The 14,522-nt window shown below is 39.3% G+C and overlaps 1 protein-coding gene across 3 annotated transcripts in view; it reads left to right on the top strand.

The window, feature by feature from the left end:
• TMTC1 (transmembrane O-mannosyltransferase targeting cadherins 1) overlaps positions 1 to 14,522 on the top strand; it is a 258,597-nt gene that overhangs the window by 226,455 nt on the left and 17,620 nt on the right. For all 3 annotated transcript variants that reach the window (XM_070620953.1, XM_070620952.1, XM_070620954.1), the window contains 2 exons: positions 11,704 to 11,806; positions 13,874 to 14,009. In XM_070620953.1, the coding sequence (XP_070477054.1) occupies positions 11,704 to 11,806; positions 13,874 to 14,009 (239 nt within the window). The remainder of the gene's footprint in view (positions 1 to 11,703; positions 11,807 to 13,873; positions 14,010 to 14,522) is intronic.

Here is a 14,522-nt window from a genome sequence, read left to right as displayed (position 1 = left end):
CCACCTCCACCCCCACCTCTACCCGGCAACCATCTGGACTCTGTAGTCTGCTTTTCTGCGTGTGCTGTTTTTACTCCTGGGTTTATCATTTTCCTTAATAATTTATTTTATTCAATTTATGTTCTCTGTTTTTGAAAGCTGCTTCAATTTCTTTGTGGAATAAGGAGGTATAAGTAGGTGAATAAATAAATAAAGCATTGTGTTAATAGTTCCCATTCGTACCTTTTTTTCACAACTCACCAGGACAGATAATAAACATTAAATTGCTCTTCTTGATGAAAATTACCCTTCAGGTAAATGACAGTATCACTCACCTAATAGCAGTGATAATGCAGCATGTTGTTTTTTAGGAGCTCTTTACAGATATTCACACAGTTCCATCTTCCTGGAATGCCATCTTTTCTTTCTCCCTCTCCAAATCCTCCCCATTTTTGAAGATCCAATTCAACTTCCACTTCCTCCCCCAACATTCTTCCACCTCCCCAGCTCATGCTGAGTTATATTTCTTAAGAGCTCCTAGAACATTTTTGTGAACACGCATCAGCTCGCAAATTAATCATATATTTTTATTTCTTGAATTTGTATCTCAAACTATAATTTAAATAGTTTTCAGGTTTATTTTTCTCGCAAGACTGCAAGTTTCTTGAAGAAAAGCAGTGTCTTCTTTGTATACCTATTCCGTCTCTAGGGTTTAGATAGTTCACTGTAGAATGCAGGCATTCATACAGCATCTCTTGGCTCAAGTTACTTTGGGATTCAGTTACCCTGTGCTGTGCTGTTAAGAGCATTTGATGTGAACTGGGAGACCCATTTCTAGACTTCACTTTATAGTAACCTGATATGCAGACTTGAGCAAGGCGTACCTTACCTCTCTTGGCCTCAGTTTCCATATCTGAAAATTGATAAATATTCTAAATTATCGTCACTGTATCTTATGGCTGTGACATTTTAAGAGTGTTTAAAACTATCTCCTTTAACATCAACTAAGTGCTAATGAATATCTTAATAAATAACTTAAGGCTCCACTGTAATTACTGCTATTGTTTCTATACGAAGTATTAATTCATTAATATTATGAAAAGTGATTTGCCTTAATAAATAGCCGAAAGTTTTATTTATATTCCTTTTCTAAATTGATGAACTCCAAGTTCATGAAAAGTTACTATTTTAAAAAAGATTGAGATGTTCAGTGACCTTGAAGTTTACTTTAGTCCATTCTGCAGCATCTTCCTATTAACAAATTTTACAGAAGGTAGAAGATTTAAAAGATCAACATACGTACTTTTTCCTCAGTTATGTTTAAGAAGTGGCAGATGCCTAATTTAAAATTAATTATGTGATAAATTTAATTTTTGTGAGCCACATTGGCAAGTTGATGTAAAGTGATTGCGTGTCCCACAATTGAAGTTACAAACAATTTTTAAGAAAAGCAAATTATGGCTACAACCGTGATCCTTTCTTATATACAAAGGTCACGTCTTTTGCCAGCCTTTCCTGCTCCAGCTTTGAATGTAAGATGCCATGAGCCTAGGAATGTAATTGAAAGATTGAAAGGTTCTTTCTTCTGCTCCTTTAGGCAATTGATTTTAACATCAGAGAGAGAGAGAGAGAGAGCAGCTGCAATGGAGGATTGCCTGCCCTCCCTGACTTTCAACATCTTCATGTTTTGAATTCTTTACTAAAAGAATGCTTCAGATGCACAAGCAAGGGAGAGAGAAATGTTAGAGAAAAATCCACCTGGCTCCACATTCTTTGGTGCAAATGAGTTCATTTCTTTCTTGGTGGCCCAGTCTTATTTAATAGCATTCCAGAATTTCAAATACTCAGAATATGTGAAAGCAATGTTCTACAAACCTTGGTCAGTCTGTACATGTTTGTGAAGCCCTCCCCTCACTTAACAGAACATCTTCCAGTACCGTCATCTGTGCACATGCTCGGCCCATGCTTACTGTGTTTGTGGGCCAATCTGATGTAAGAAAACTCTTTCCTATACTGAGCTGAAATCCACAGTCCTGTAATTTGCTCCTGTTGGCCCTGGCCCAACAGAGAGGTTGTTGAGCACAGCTTATGAGCACAACTATCTTGTCACTTCTCTAAAAAACTTTTCTAAGCCAAATTCTTTTCTTTCAACTTGTTTCTAATTTACCCTGGTTTCCAAATACTTGCCTTCTGGTCTTGTTGCTTTGCATGGCCTCTGGATAGTCGATTTTCTCTATGAGAATATGACTCCCAAATTGAACTGGCTTCTTGAACTACAGTAATTTCAGGGTAGAATAGAAATACTCTCTTCCCTGGCTTGAGACCCTATATATCTATTACCTGACACTCTAAAATGAATAATATTAGTTTATCATCCACATGATGCTCTGGCTCAGATTGGAGATACAGTCAACCGAAATCCCTAAAAACTGTGAACGTTTCTTAATCCAGGTCTCACCCATTTTGCAAGCAAGTTTTTAAAACCTGGATGAAAGGATTCATCTTTATCTGTATTTAATTTCAGTATCTTTGTATCAGCCTGAAATTTCAGGTGTTTTAGGACTTTTAAGTCTTTTTTTCTGCCATTCATTGTGTCAACTACCCTTTCCAGATATTTCAATTAGCAAATGAATAAGGATAGCCTTTAGTTACTCATTTATGTTTTTGATAAAAAATGTTGCAGAGATCAGCGACCAGTAAAAAAATCCTGTATTGCCTGTAGAATCTTCTCTCCAGGTTGGCCTCTATTTCACCCAAGACTCTTTAGGTACAGTTATTCAACTTTTGATTAATTTATCAAATTACATTATCATCTGGCTCACCTTTCTGTCTTGTCTACAAGGATGTTGTGAGACATTTTGTCAGATTCCTGCTGAGATTCTTCCCCTGCTCTAAGGTTGTGATTCCATCAAAAAAAAGGAAACAAGTTTCCTTTGGTGAGCCCTGCGCTTACCGTAAGCAGGCTGCTATCTCCTGACACCATTTCCCATCCTCACTGCCAGTAGAACCATGAGTGTAATGATCCCTCCTAGGATTTCTCTGGGATTAATCATTGTGTTCCGTCCTCTGCTGGAACCTGAAGGCAGCAAGTACGTCTCTTTGGGCACAGTGGAGAATTTGAGAAGGGGAAATTTGAAAAATAGTTTAATAAGCTGAAAAGACATTATGTGGTGGATCATGTTAAGGCCCACAGTGGAGCCCAAGTTTGAAGTTGATAGATCATAGGAAGCCAAGGTTAGTGTCCAAAGAAAGGGTTTTAAAACATGTAAGGAAGAATATCTTGTGGAAATACGTGGGGTATTTTGGAGGAGGCTTTTAAATGCGTTCTGGTGTGAGTAGTTGAGAGCCTTGTTTCAGGAATAAAGAGTGGGAATAATTAGACTCTATTACGGAAAAAGAATCCCTTTGTACTTAGGGACTGTCTGCATGTGAAGGCTGAAAGGAAAAGAAAAACAGAAAATTAAGAACTCCAGAGCAGAGCGCCTAAAGGGCTGAGAAGACACATGGCCGCTGACAGCCGTGGGGAGGCCAGGGAGAAGCGAGATTTTAGGAAGGCAAGAAATGAAATCAGCTCCACCATTTTTTTTCAATTACAAGTAAAACAAAAATGTAATGGAAAGTGTGGAAAAAAATCAGAGAAAATTAGATACATCTTTCACCCATAGTATCTGGAAACAACAATATTATCCTTTTTTTAATATCCTGCAAGTATTTTTAATATACTTTTTTAAATTGAGGTATAGTTGACATATAACATTATGTTAGTTTCAAGGATACAGCATAATAATTGATATTTATATATATTGCAAAATGATCATCACAATAAGTCTAGTTAATATCCATCACCATACATAGATATAAATTATCTTTCTGTTCTGGTGATGAGAAATTGTAAGACTTATTCTTTTAGCAACTTTCAAATATCCAATACAGTATTATTAACTGTAGTTACCATGCTGCACATTAGATCCCCAGGACTTATTTATTTTATAACTGGAAGCTTGTAGCTTTTGAGCCCCTTCACTCATTTCACCTACCCCCTGCCTCTGACAGCCACCAGTCTATTCTCTGTATCTATGAACTTGTTTTGCATTTTTTTAAAAATTTACTTCACATATGAGTGAGATCATACAGTATTTGTCCTTCTCTGTCTGACTTATTTCACTTAGCATAATGCCCTCAAGGTCCATCCATGTTGCAAATGACAAGATTTCCTTCTTTTTGTGGGTGAATAATATTCCACTATTTTCTTTATACTACATTTTCTTTATCCATTCATCCATTGATGGGCACTTAGGTTGTGTCCATGTCTTGGCTATTGTAAATCATGCTGTACTGAACATGGGGGTGCATATATTTTTCAAGTTAGTGGGTTTTTTTCATACTTAACATTCACATATAGTTTGTATCCTGCTCTTTTTCATTTGCCATTAAATTATACATAATATTATATGCATTTTCATGGTGCTAAATGGCCTTCATAAATAGCATTTTAATGGCTGTTTATTAGTTTATGAAAATGATGCATTGTAATTTACATAGTAATAACCCAACTTTTGGTCATTTGGGTTTTTTTGTGTGTATGTGGCAGTGGACATTTCTTTTCCTTATGGCTTTTTTAGAACAAGATTTTGAATCATTTCCTAATGCTGGATTCCCATAAGCAGAATTCCCATATCAAAGAGCATTAGCATATTTCACGACTCTTGAGATAAATTACAAAATTGCTTTCCAAAAGAGTGGCACAAATGTGCTCTGCCACCAGCAGTGTAGAACCTTTAAGTCTTGAATGTTAGAGGAACATTTACATGGAAATAGCATGTGTGCAGATGGCAGTGAGAGAGATCAGGGCTGGAAAGATAGATTTAGGACTTCAAGTAAATGAATCCATAGGTATCCCCAAGCATTAGAAATTGTTGAAGTAGCAAGGTATAGGTCTTATTCTCATGGAGGTAAGAGTCTTGGAGGAAAGGCTACCCCTAAGCAAAGAATTTCAGCCATCTCCTCAATATCTAACACAATTGTGACAAATGGGCAAAGAGAAAGCTCCAGTGCGAATGTTATAGGGACCTAACCTAAAGTGGGGAGGGGCGTGTGTTAAGCAGGGGCAGTAGGCAGAGTGCTATTTAATCTGATCCCTGAAGAATTTACAGATATCAACAAGGTAAAAATGATTGGGAAACCCTTTCTGGCTAGAAGAAATAGACTGTATTGAGGACTCTGGGAGAGGGAACAGTGTGATCCCTTCCTGTAATAGAAAGAAAGTCTTATTTCTGGAAGGGCAGAGAATGAGGATGAAATGACATGAGAAGAGTTGGAAGGTGGAAGAGTTTGCCGGTCTATGCAAATGCGGGTTCTCTCCCCTCTTTTCCTGGCTGCCTGACAGTGTTGTTATACACCTGTGATTGCTTACTTTTGTCATACTTCCACTTTAATTTTTATTTTATGATTCTTGGCATTTCCTCCTAAAGTGATTATTTCTCTCGTATTTAAATTGTCACAGTGTAGTGTTGATCACAGTCTGCTGGGTGATGAGAAAATGCAGAATTAGAAATACCTAACATTTCCTTGGTGAGGAGGAATGCCAAGTTAATTGATTCATTTCAGTTGAATGAGAAAGAGAATTAGACATCACGTTTCTCATAAACGTCCGTATTGATGACTGATGCGGGAAGAACTGTTTTGTGCAGAAAATAAAAGCTATGGGGCCAGCCCACTGGCATAGTGGTTAAATTCATGTGCTCTGCTTTGGTGGCCTGGGGTTTGCAGGTTCGGATCCCAGGCATGGACCTATGCACTGCTCATCAAGCCATGCTGTGGTGGCATCCTGCATACAAAATAGAGGAAGATTGGCACAGACGTTAGCTCAGCAACAATCTTCCTCAAGCAAAAAGAGGAAGATTGGCAACAGAGCTTAGCTCAGGGCCAATCTCCCTCACCAAAAAAAAGAAAAGAAAAGAAAAGAAAAGGAGAGAATGAGAAAGCAGGCATCCCTGCTTTATGTTTTGAGCTCTGTGTCTTGAAGGGTTTCTTAGAGAAGTCATTGATGGGAGTTTAAACATTCATTGGTCCTAAACTTCCCAGGTTTGTAATAGTAAATAAAGCCATTTGGCTAATGGGAGATACCTTATGACTCTCTGTGCTCATATCATTGACCAGAGTAGAAGTCCTTCTAGAAGGCAGTTGGGATGCATGACCGTGAAGTCAGGGCACGAGCACAGCTTTCCATCCCCATCTCTATAGGTCCTTCACCACTTTGGAATACCACACCCTCCCCCTTCCATACAGTAAGTACACGTTGTTACAGGCCATCCATTAAGTGTTGACTGAGGACCCCTGAGATCCAAGAAAGTCTGTTCAGTTTTGGAATACTACTAACAAGTAATTTTCCTTTCATGAGTGGTCAGTAGTTTTTTAGAGGCTACATGATGTTTCCACAATTATGAAAAGACTGTTAAAATATTCTCCCCTTTTCCAACTAAATGTCTGTGTGAGACCAGGTTTTCTTCATATACTTCAACTAAAAAATGTAAAAACAGATTAGCACCAAAGTAGATATGAGAATCCAGCTGTCTTCTATGAAGCCAGACATTAAAGAGATTTGCAAAAATATAAAATAATGCCACTCTTCTCTCTAATTTGTTTTTGCTTTGAAAAAATGTAGCTATTTTTCATATAATAGGTTATGTTTGAGATTGTTATTATTTTAAATAAATATTTTATAAATTTCTCAGCTTCATTTCTATTGCGGTAAATATTGAGAGAGATGTAAGCCACATCAACGAAGCTCTTTGGGATCCTCAGTAAGTTTTAGACTGCAAAGCATTCCTAAAACCAAGAAGTTTGAGGATTGCTGTGTGAAGCCCATGTCCATTTGCCCTCCCAGTTCCTGCAACTTGAACTATAAGAAATGTTTTCCAGGCCTATCGGTTGGCCCAAGACAGTCAGTTACAGTCAGGGGTTCCTTTTTCACATCTACTTTTCACTTTCCCTTCCTTGAGGTCAAACCATGTTGGGTAATTACAGCATGTAAAAAGTGGACATGCTGATGCTGTTTTCTCACTTCCCCAAGGCCCATTTTCTTTCCACTCCACTGAAAAGGCTTTTGAGCCTTGGAGAAGAGCCCAAGCTGCATGCTGCCCTCTTTTGTTTTTTCAAAGATTGGCACCTGAGCTAACATCTGTCGTCAATCTCTTTTTCTTTTTCTTCTTCTCCCCAAAACCCCCCAGTACATAGTTGTATATTCTAGTTGCAGGTCCTTCCAGCTGTGCTATGTGGGGCACCACCACAGCGTGGCTTAGATGAGTGATGCTCAGTCGGCACCCAGGATCCGAACCGGCGAAACCCTGGGCTGCCGCAGCAGAGTGCACGAACTTAACCACTCGGCCACGGGGCCGGCCCCAGTGCTGCCCATTTTTAATTCCTGCCCTCAAAGGCCGATTTCGTGATGAGGCGGCAGTTGGCTGTGGACTCCACTGTACAGCCAATGGTATTATCTGTCAGACCCATTCTCTGGGTCACAAGCTTTTTTAATTAAAATGGTCCTATAAATAGCTTATCTTCATTTCCTCTGGATTTCACAAGTCAGTAGAGACGAGGAATGATCAAGCTCAGGTCAGGACATCTAGCCAGGTGAGGTGAATGGAAGCGAGTGCTTAAAACAGAGCTTCAGAGATGAACAAATGCTTTTTAAGATAAATGCATCGCCTTTCCAGGGAAAGTGGAATTTGTTTTAAACAAACACCTAGAAGGTATTTTTCTCCTGAGGCGGTGGTTCCCTTTCGGTTTTTAATAAGTGGAGTTAATCATTCCTTGAAATTTACAGTCAACTGAAAGGAAAAGAAGTACAGATATTGGAGACGTTTTTCACAGAGCCTGAGTCTCGAGACTCCCCTCGGGGTTAGCAAGGGTACCAGGATGTGATTGCCTGCTCTCGACACGCATGGTCTTTTAAATCCCATTACTGCTTTGGACTTTGAAAATTGCATTTCTAGTGGAAACCCAGCTCATAAACCCCCAAATAAGAGAAATGTTAGATGAAAAAGGTGATCTCTTTGCCTATTTTGAAGCAGCAAGAAAGTGGGGGGAAAAGTAAAATTAAATCAGATAAACAGTAATTGCACTTGAAATCTGTTGTTAACTGTTGTATTGGACTTCAGAAAGTTAGAGTATGAGGACATTCGGAAAAAACACCTTTCAACTCTCCCACAGTTTAGTTATAATGATACTTTTGAAGATCCTCAAGGGGCCGGCCCAGTGGCGCAGCATTTAATTGCGCACGTTCCACTTCGGCGGTGTGGGATTCGCCAGTTTAGATCCCGGGTGTGGACATGGCACCACTTGGCAAAAAAGCCGTGCGTGGTAGGCGTCCCACATGAAAAGTAGAGGAAGATGGGCACAGATGTGAGCTCAGGGCCAGTTTTCCTCAGGAAAAAGAGGAGGATTGGCAGCAGATGTTAGCTCAGGGCTAATCTTCCTCAAAAAAAAAATCCTTAAGTAGCCACAGGTTTTTCCCAAGCACATCTTTCTGTTATCCAGCTGTTGGAGTTAATGGTAAGCGGCATTCTCGAGGATTTGGGTCATGACAGCTGTAGAGAATCTATCTAACCCCAAGTCTGGTGTCACTTCTGGTTGCCTCCCAAGCACCTCATGCTTCTCTTCCCATGACTCTGTTGGGGTACCTTGCGATGTCTCCTTCCTGTCTGAATCCCACAATATTGCGATGGCAGGATTGTGTGTTTTTTGTTCACTCTTCTGTCTCCCCCATATACTTGGTGTGTGGCTGCTGCTCACGAAATATTTAAGGGGTTGGACGGATGGATGGATGGATGAATGGACACCTGAAAGTGTAATTGTTTCTTTTGATGCCAGAGACACCCTTGTTTATTTCCAGAAATACTGTTTTTTTTCAGAGCTTGCCAATTCCCTGTATGTCCACTGAAAACTTAGCTACTGCTGTCTGTCCCATGTAGCTGTGAGACTTGGGGCAAGTCTCTTAACTGCTTTGTCCCCAGGTCTCTTCATTTGTTAAAAATGGTGGTGAATTAATGTCTATTAATGTTCTTTCCAGCTCCGATATTCTTTTATTTCCTCTGCTGAAAATCTCACCCATTGTGTTTATTTATTTAGTGAGGAAGATTAGCCCTGAGCTAACATCTGGGCCAGACTTCCTCTATTTTGTATGTGGGACACCGCCACAGCATGGCTTGATGAGCAGTGCATAGGTCCATACCCAGGATCTGAACCCACAAACCCTGGGCCACTGAAGCAGAGCACATAAACTTAACCACTATGCCACCAGGCTGGCCCCTCACCCATCATGTTTTTAATAATTGTTTTTTGATTTTTATTTTTACCATGACTATGTTAGTTTGTTGTAAAAGTGCCATTTATAATAGGAAATTTTATCCTTTTAAAACAAAGATGGCATTGGAGTCAAACACTAACACTGGTCAAATAGTAACACAAGAAACTCAAGATTTTCAGGAAGTGACTACCCAGTTTGGGATTAGCCAAGGTATTCCTTCTCTGGTTGCCTCTAAGTATTAAGTATTTATTGACCTCTGTATCAGAAGATGGTTAAGGCAAATTAAAAGGAAAAACACCAGAGTTAGTTAATTATTTCTCATATACAGTTAAAGAGGTTCATTGGGAAAGGAACTTGAAACTGTGGATTAAAATGCCACCTGGACAGGGTCGTGATGCCCGATGTGGCCCTAATAACAGCCCTAGGCCACCTGAGCTCAAGAGCAGCTCTACTGACCTCTTTCATACTCTGCTCCTTAAATAGAGCTATTTTGTTTTATTCATCTCTGTGTCTCTGGCCTCTGTCTCCCAGTGGTATTAGTCACGCAAATAAGGATAAGGGCTGTGTGCTAAACATTGTTTTAAGGGCTTCACACGTCTTAATCCCTTTAATCCTCACAATAGCCCTATGACATAAGTACTATTGTTATTCTTATTTTACTAGTGGTCACGTAGAGAGGAAGTAAGGTCACACAGAGGGTAAGTGGTGGAGCTGGGATTCCAATCCATGTAGTCAACCACTGACAGCCTGATTCATGATCACTGTGCCATATTGTCGTAGCCATTGCAGTAAATGTGTGCTGAATGAATGGATAAATGAGTAAATATCCAATGGTACTCCATAGCTTTGAATTTGATTGATCTTATATAATTTGTGTTCTGCTTGTCTCCATTTAACACACACACAGACACACACAGATCTGTCAGTCCTTCAATGGATGATATCTTCATCAAATTCTTCTCTTCAATAGATGAAAAGATTATTTTGTGACTTTCATTCATCTTCAGTTTTTCTGAATTTGACAATTTGTTGAGTGTGGCAATTAGAAAACAGATTTTTTAGAAACGTGGATCTCCATTTTTGCTGGACCGTGAATTTGTAGTTCAAATAAAGAGATTTGCCAAATTCAAACCACACTTTGGTTCCTAAGTGGTACTTAAGTGTGTGCATTCAGAGAGGGGGCATTGGTCATTCTACCATGGGTAAATGTGTCTTTACCATTGGCATTGGTAAAGTGTCTTTAACTTTCTGAGTTGAATCAGGTTTCAGCTTCTTGACTTGTTCCTCAGCACTCAGTGCGTTTTTATTCACAAGCTTAAGGTGTCATGTCTGAGAAAACTGGTGTTGCACTTCCCTCTTCATGCGTCTGGTTGAATGCTTAGTGGTAGTAACCTGCGATGAAATTAGGGAAAATGTCTGTGTTTAGAGCGCATGAAAAGAGATATTGCTATGTGCTTTATGCCAAATCATTTCCTTTGACCTGATCTTCACAGCCGTACCGGGAAACTATGCCATCGTTTAGTTGGGAGCAATTGTTAGAATCCAGGTAGCTTTGATTCATGAATTACATGTTACCTTCTATCTTGTAGAAGAAAATGTCACATGGCAATCTCAGATGGTTGTGAAAAATGTACCTAAAAGCTAATTCAGAATTATGAAAGTGTGTTAAAGTGAATCTTTGGAGTAGAAGATGTTCAGTGCAATTAGAAAAATGATCCGTTGGCAATGTGGCAGTTGGTCTGGGCTTTGCCACAAGGTAGGGGTTGGAGGTGTGCCTTTGAGGAGACATATATTCCTGTTGTGGGGAACAGCTCAGAGATGGGAAACATAGGTTGGATAAGGGAAGTAGTAGTTTGGTGAGTTGTAGAAATATTTCCAGTGAAGAAAGGATAAGGCAAAGCCCTCCCATTATATGCATCAGCCTCCCCCCAACTTCCCGTAAAAACCTCCCCAAATAGACCATACAGTGTAGCCAGAAGAGTGCTAGCTATGCAGATACTCCTGTAAGACAGACACCCCGGGCATCCCTGCCTCCCAGTCAGAGGCCACCTCTGAAAATATTCTTCTATCAGTGTATCACCCATTTTCATCCAGAGAGTTACTGGGGTGGAGGCCATCCCATTCAAACAACCATTTTGAGGCTTTTTCCAACGGTAGGGCAAATCGTTTTAATGTCCCTTCTTAGTAAACATCAGCTTGTTTGCCCAAAAGGAACTAAACACGGATATGAATCGTAGGTCTGTGTGCAGTTAGCACTGACTTTGCTTCCGACAGAGGACCTAGTGTTGGATCTCAGTACCTGTTGCATAGTAGATGCTCAGGAAATTATGTTCTGCTTTTCCCACTTCTGTTATTCAGTGTATTGTTGATTTTTTGTTTGACTTTCTCCTTCATTTTTCTTTGTTCTCTTTTTAAAGGAGAGATTTAAGGAAGCTGAGGACATATACCAGGCTGGAATAAAGAACTGTCCAGACAGCTCAGATTTACACAACAACTATGGGGTTTTCTTAGTTGATACTGGTAAGCAAAATTAAAGAGAAGCTGTTCTGTTGAGATTAGATAATACTGTCTCTCCAGCAAAATTAGCAACAACCCGAAGGATGCCTCAGAAGTAAAATTCACTGGTCTCGGCAAGAAGCTCACACCATTGACAGTCACATTGTACCTTGGGGTTGTCATTTCTTTAAATCTTCAAGCTCTGTTCAGTAAAATCTGCCCAGTGCTTATAATCATATCTCTAATGAAAACTCCCCAGGTGGCAGGAAGTAGTCTTAATGATTTAATGAGTAGTCGTCTTCTTTGAGTATCACTTACACAAGTTTGTAAATCTGTGATGATGAAATGTCCCTCTGCAATGATGCGCACAACCTGCCTCTGATTCTAGTTACTGGCGGATGGTAAATAATTTTCTTCAACTGATGAAAAAGCCTCTAGGATTGTTTCATGGTCCCTTACTTACTATACATTACAGAAACTGTATTATTATCATTGATGGAGTACTCTTAGATGACAGGTGCTATATAAAATGCACTTACTCCTTATTTAACGCAAAACTTTACTGGGCATGGATTCTGTTTGTCTTTTTGTGATTTGTGCCCCGTTTACTGTTGGCATGTTATGAATCCTTATAAAGAATGAAAGAAATTTGAATTTAATGCAAAAGTACCACTTTGTTCTCATTGACTATTAGACTACCTGCCATGCAGTAAAATTCAATTTTAATTATTTTGCCAATATCAAATGCTGGAAAGGGTTTTATTTGCTATGATAGTTGAAGCTCCTCTGTTTTATAGAATGTAAGTTTACATTCTGATACACCTTATTTTTCCATGTAAAATTGTTTTATAGTGCCACCTGCTGGTTCATTAGCAACATAATAATAAATTAGGTATCATAAGATATAAAAACCAGAAGTAACCTCCTGTTGGCCTGGTTTAACCCTCTTTCCTCTACTCCAACACAATCCTACCCCAACCCCTACAACCCCAAAATCTCACTGACCACACTATATATCTTCTTACTAGTCTCTCTGTATTTCTTTTTATACTTTGAAAATTCTCCCTATCCCCAGAGTCCTATACTTAGACCTATACATACATAGTCTCTTTTGGCACCTCCTAGTCAAACTTGCATTCAGAGAAGGTGTGCTTCTTGAGAAGATGTCTGTGCAGGTGATGAACATTCCGTTCCATTTAGAACTTCGGACCGTTCTTCAGTTCAGTCTCTTAGATAGAATTTCACTAGGAAACTTCTTTGGGGAACCTTATCAGACTAGAGACTTGATTCTAGTTCTGCCCTTTACCGTCACTTGCCCTGTGATCTTTGTCAAGTTTCTTAACGTCGTTACACTTTAGTTTCTGTATCCGTAAAGTGGTAATTTTGTTTATTTTTTAATATCTCTTAAATCCCAACAGATAGCTAAGTGGTAAGACAGAGCAGCTAAATGGTATCAAAACGTGTGAGGTCGTTTAATGAAAGTGTTTTAAAGCTCATAGTGCATTGGTCAAATGCCAGGTGGCATTATTATTATTTTTTAAAGTCTCGTTAAACAAATACCATTTAAATACAAATGTATGATTTAAGAAGAGATTTTTCAAGGCATAGCTGATACATGCTTATTTAAAGCAGGCCTCAGTTACTATGTTGCAGGGTAGTAATGGAGACAAACCCTTAGAATTGCTTCAGGATAGTTTCCTTTCTATAACAGCCTATTCTATTTTTTTTTATAATGAGAAGCAACAATATCTTGTATAGATAACAATCACTGATCATCTCAAAATGTCACATTAGCTAGGGCAATGGCCAGAAAACATTTGACTAAAAGAATATACATAATAAAAGAAATAGGTTTTAGTTTTTATTGCATTTTTATTATTAATTTCCTTGGAAGTAGGAATGAATAGTGGAATGGTCCCAAGTTAGGCAGTGGTAAGGAGAAGAACCCAAAATGCAAGCTAATTTATAAACTGAATAATTGATGGTATGGTGCCGTAAGGTGAATGATGTACATCAGACGAGAAATTAAAGAGGTCATGTATTTTATGATTAAGGCATGTTCTGCTATTACCAACCCACTACTGGTTGCAGGCTCTCCAGAGAAGGCAGTGGCCCATTACCAACAGGCCATCAAACTTAGCCCAAGTCATCACGTGGCCATGGTGAACCTGGGGAGGCTCTACAGGTCGTTAGGAGACAACAGTGTGGCTGAAGAATGGTACAAACGGTAAAGTTCCTTTCCTTCACTTTAACCCCTCCAAAGACCTCTGCAGTGTCCCATCACGTTTTTAGTTTATGGGAATAGACATGTTCTCAGAATACTAGCAGATTTTGCCAATGCAGACAATACAGATTCTCATCTCCAAAGAAAACAAGGGCCGGCCCCGTGGCCGAGTGGTTAAGTTTGCACACTCCACTTCGGCAGCCCAGGATTTGCCAGTTTGGATCCTGGGTGTGGACCTACACACCACTCATCAAGCCATGCCATGGTGGCATCCCACATAGAAGAACTAGAATGACTTACAACTAGGATATGCAACTATGTACTGGGGCTTTGGGAGAAAAATACAAAACAAAGAGAATAATGTAGCACTATAATTGGTATGCCAGTTAATGATTTTTTTGCCTGCTGGTTAGAACATGATGCTAAACCAAGGCTGGAATTTAATTCCCACTTTAGTTAGTCCATTGTTTTCTGAAGCTATGGACTGCAACCCAAACCACAGACAGCAATTTCAAA

Source organism: Equus przewalskii, chromosome 5 (assembly GCF_037783145.1).
Source record: "Equus przewalskii isolate Varuska chromosome 5, EquPr2, whole genome shotgun sequence".
Taxonomy (NCBI): Eukaryota; Metazoa; Chordata; class Mammalia; order Perissodactyla; family Equidae; genus Equus; species Equus przewalskii.
This window is presented reverse-complemented; position numbering and strand designations above follow the sequence as displayed.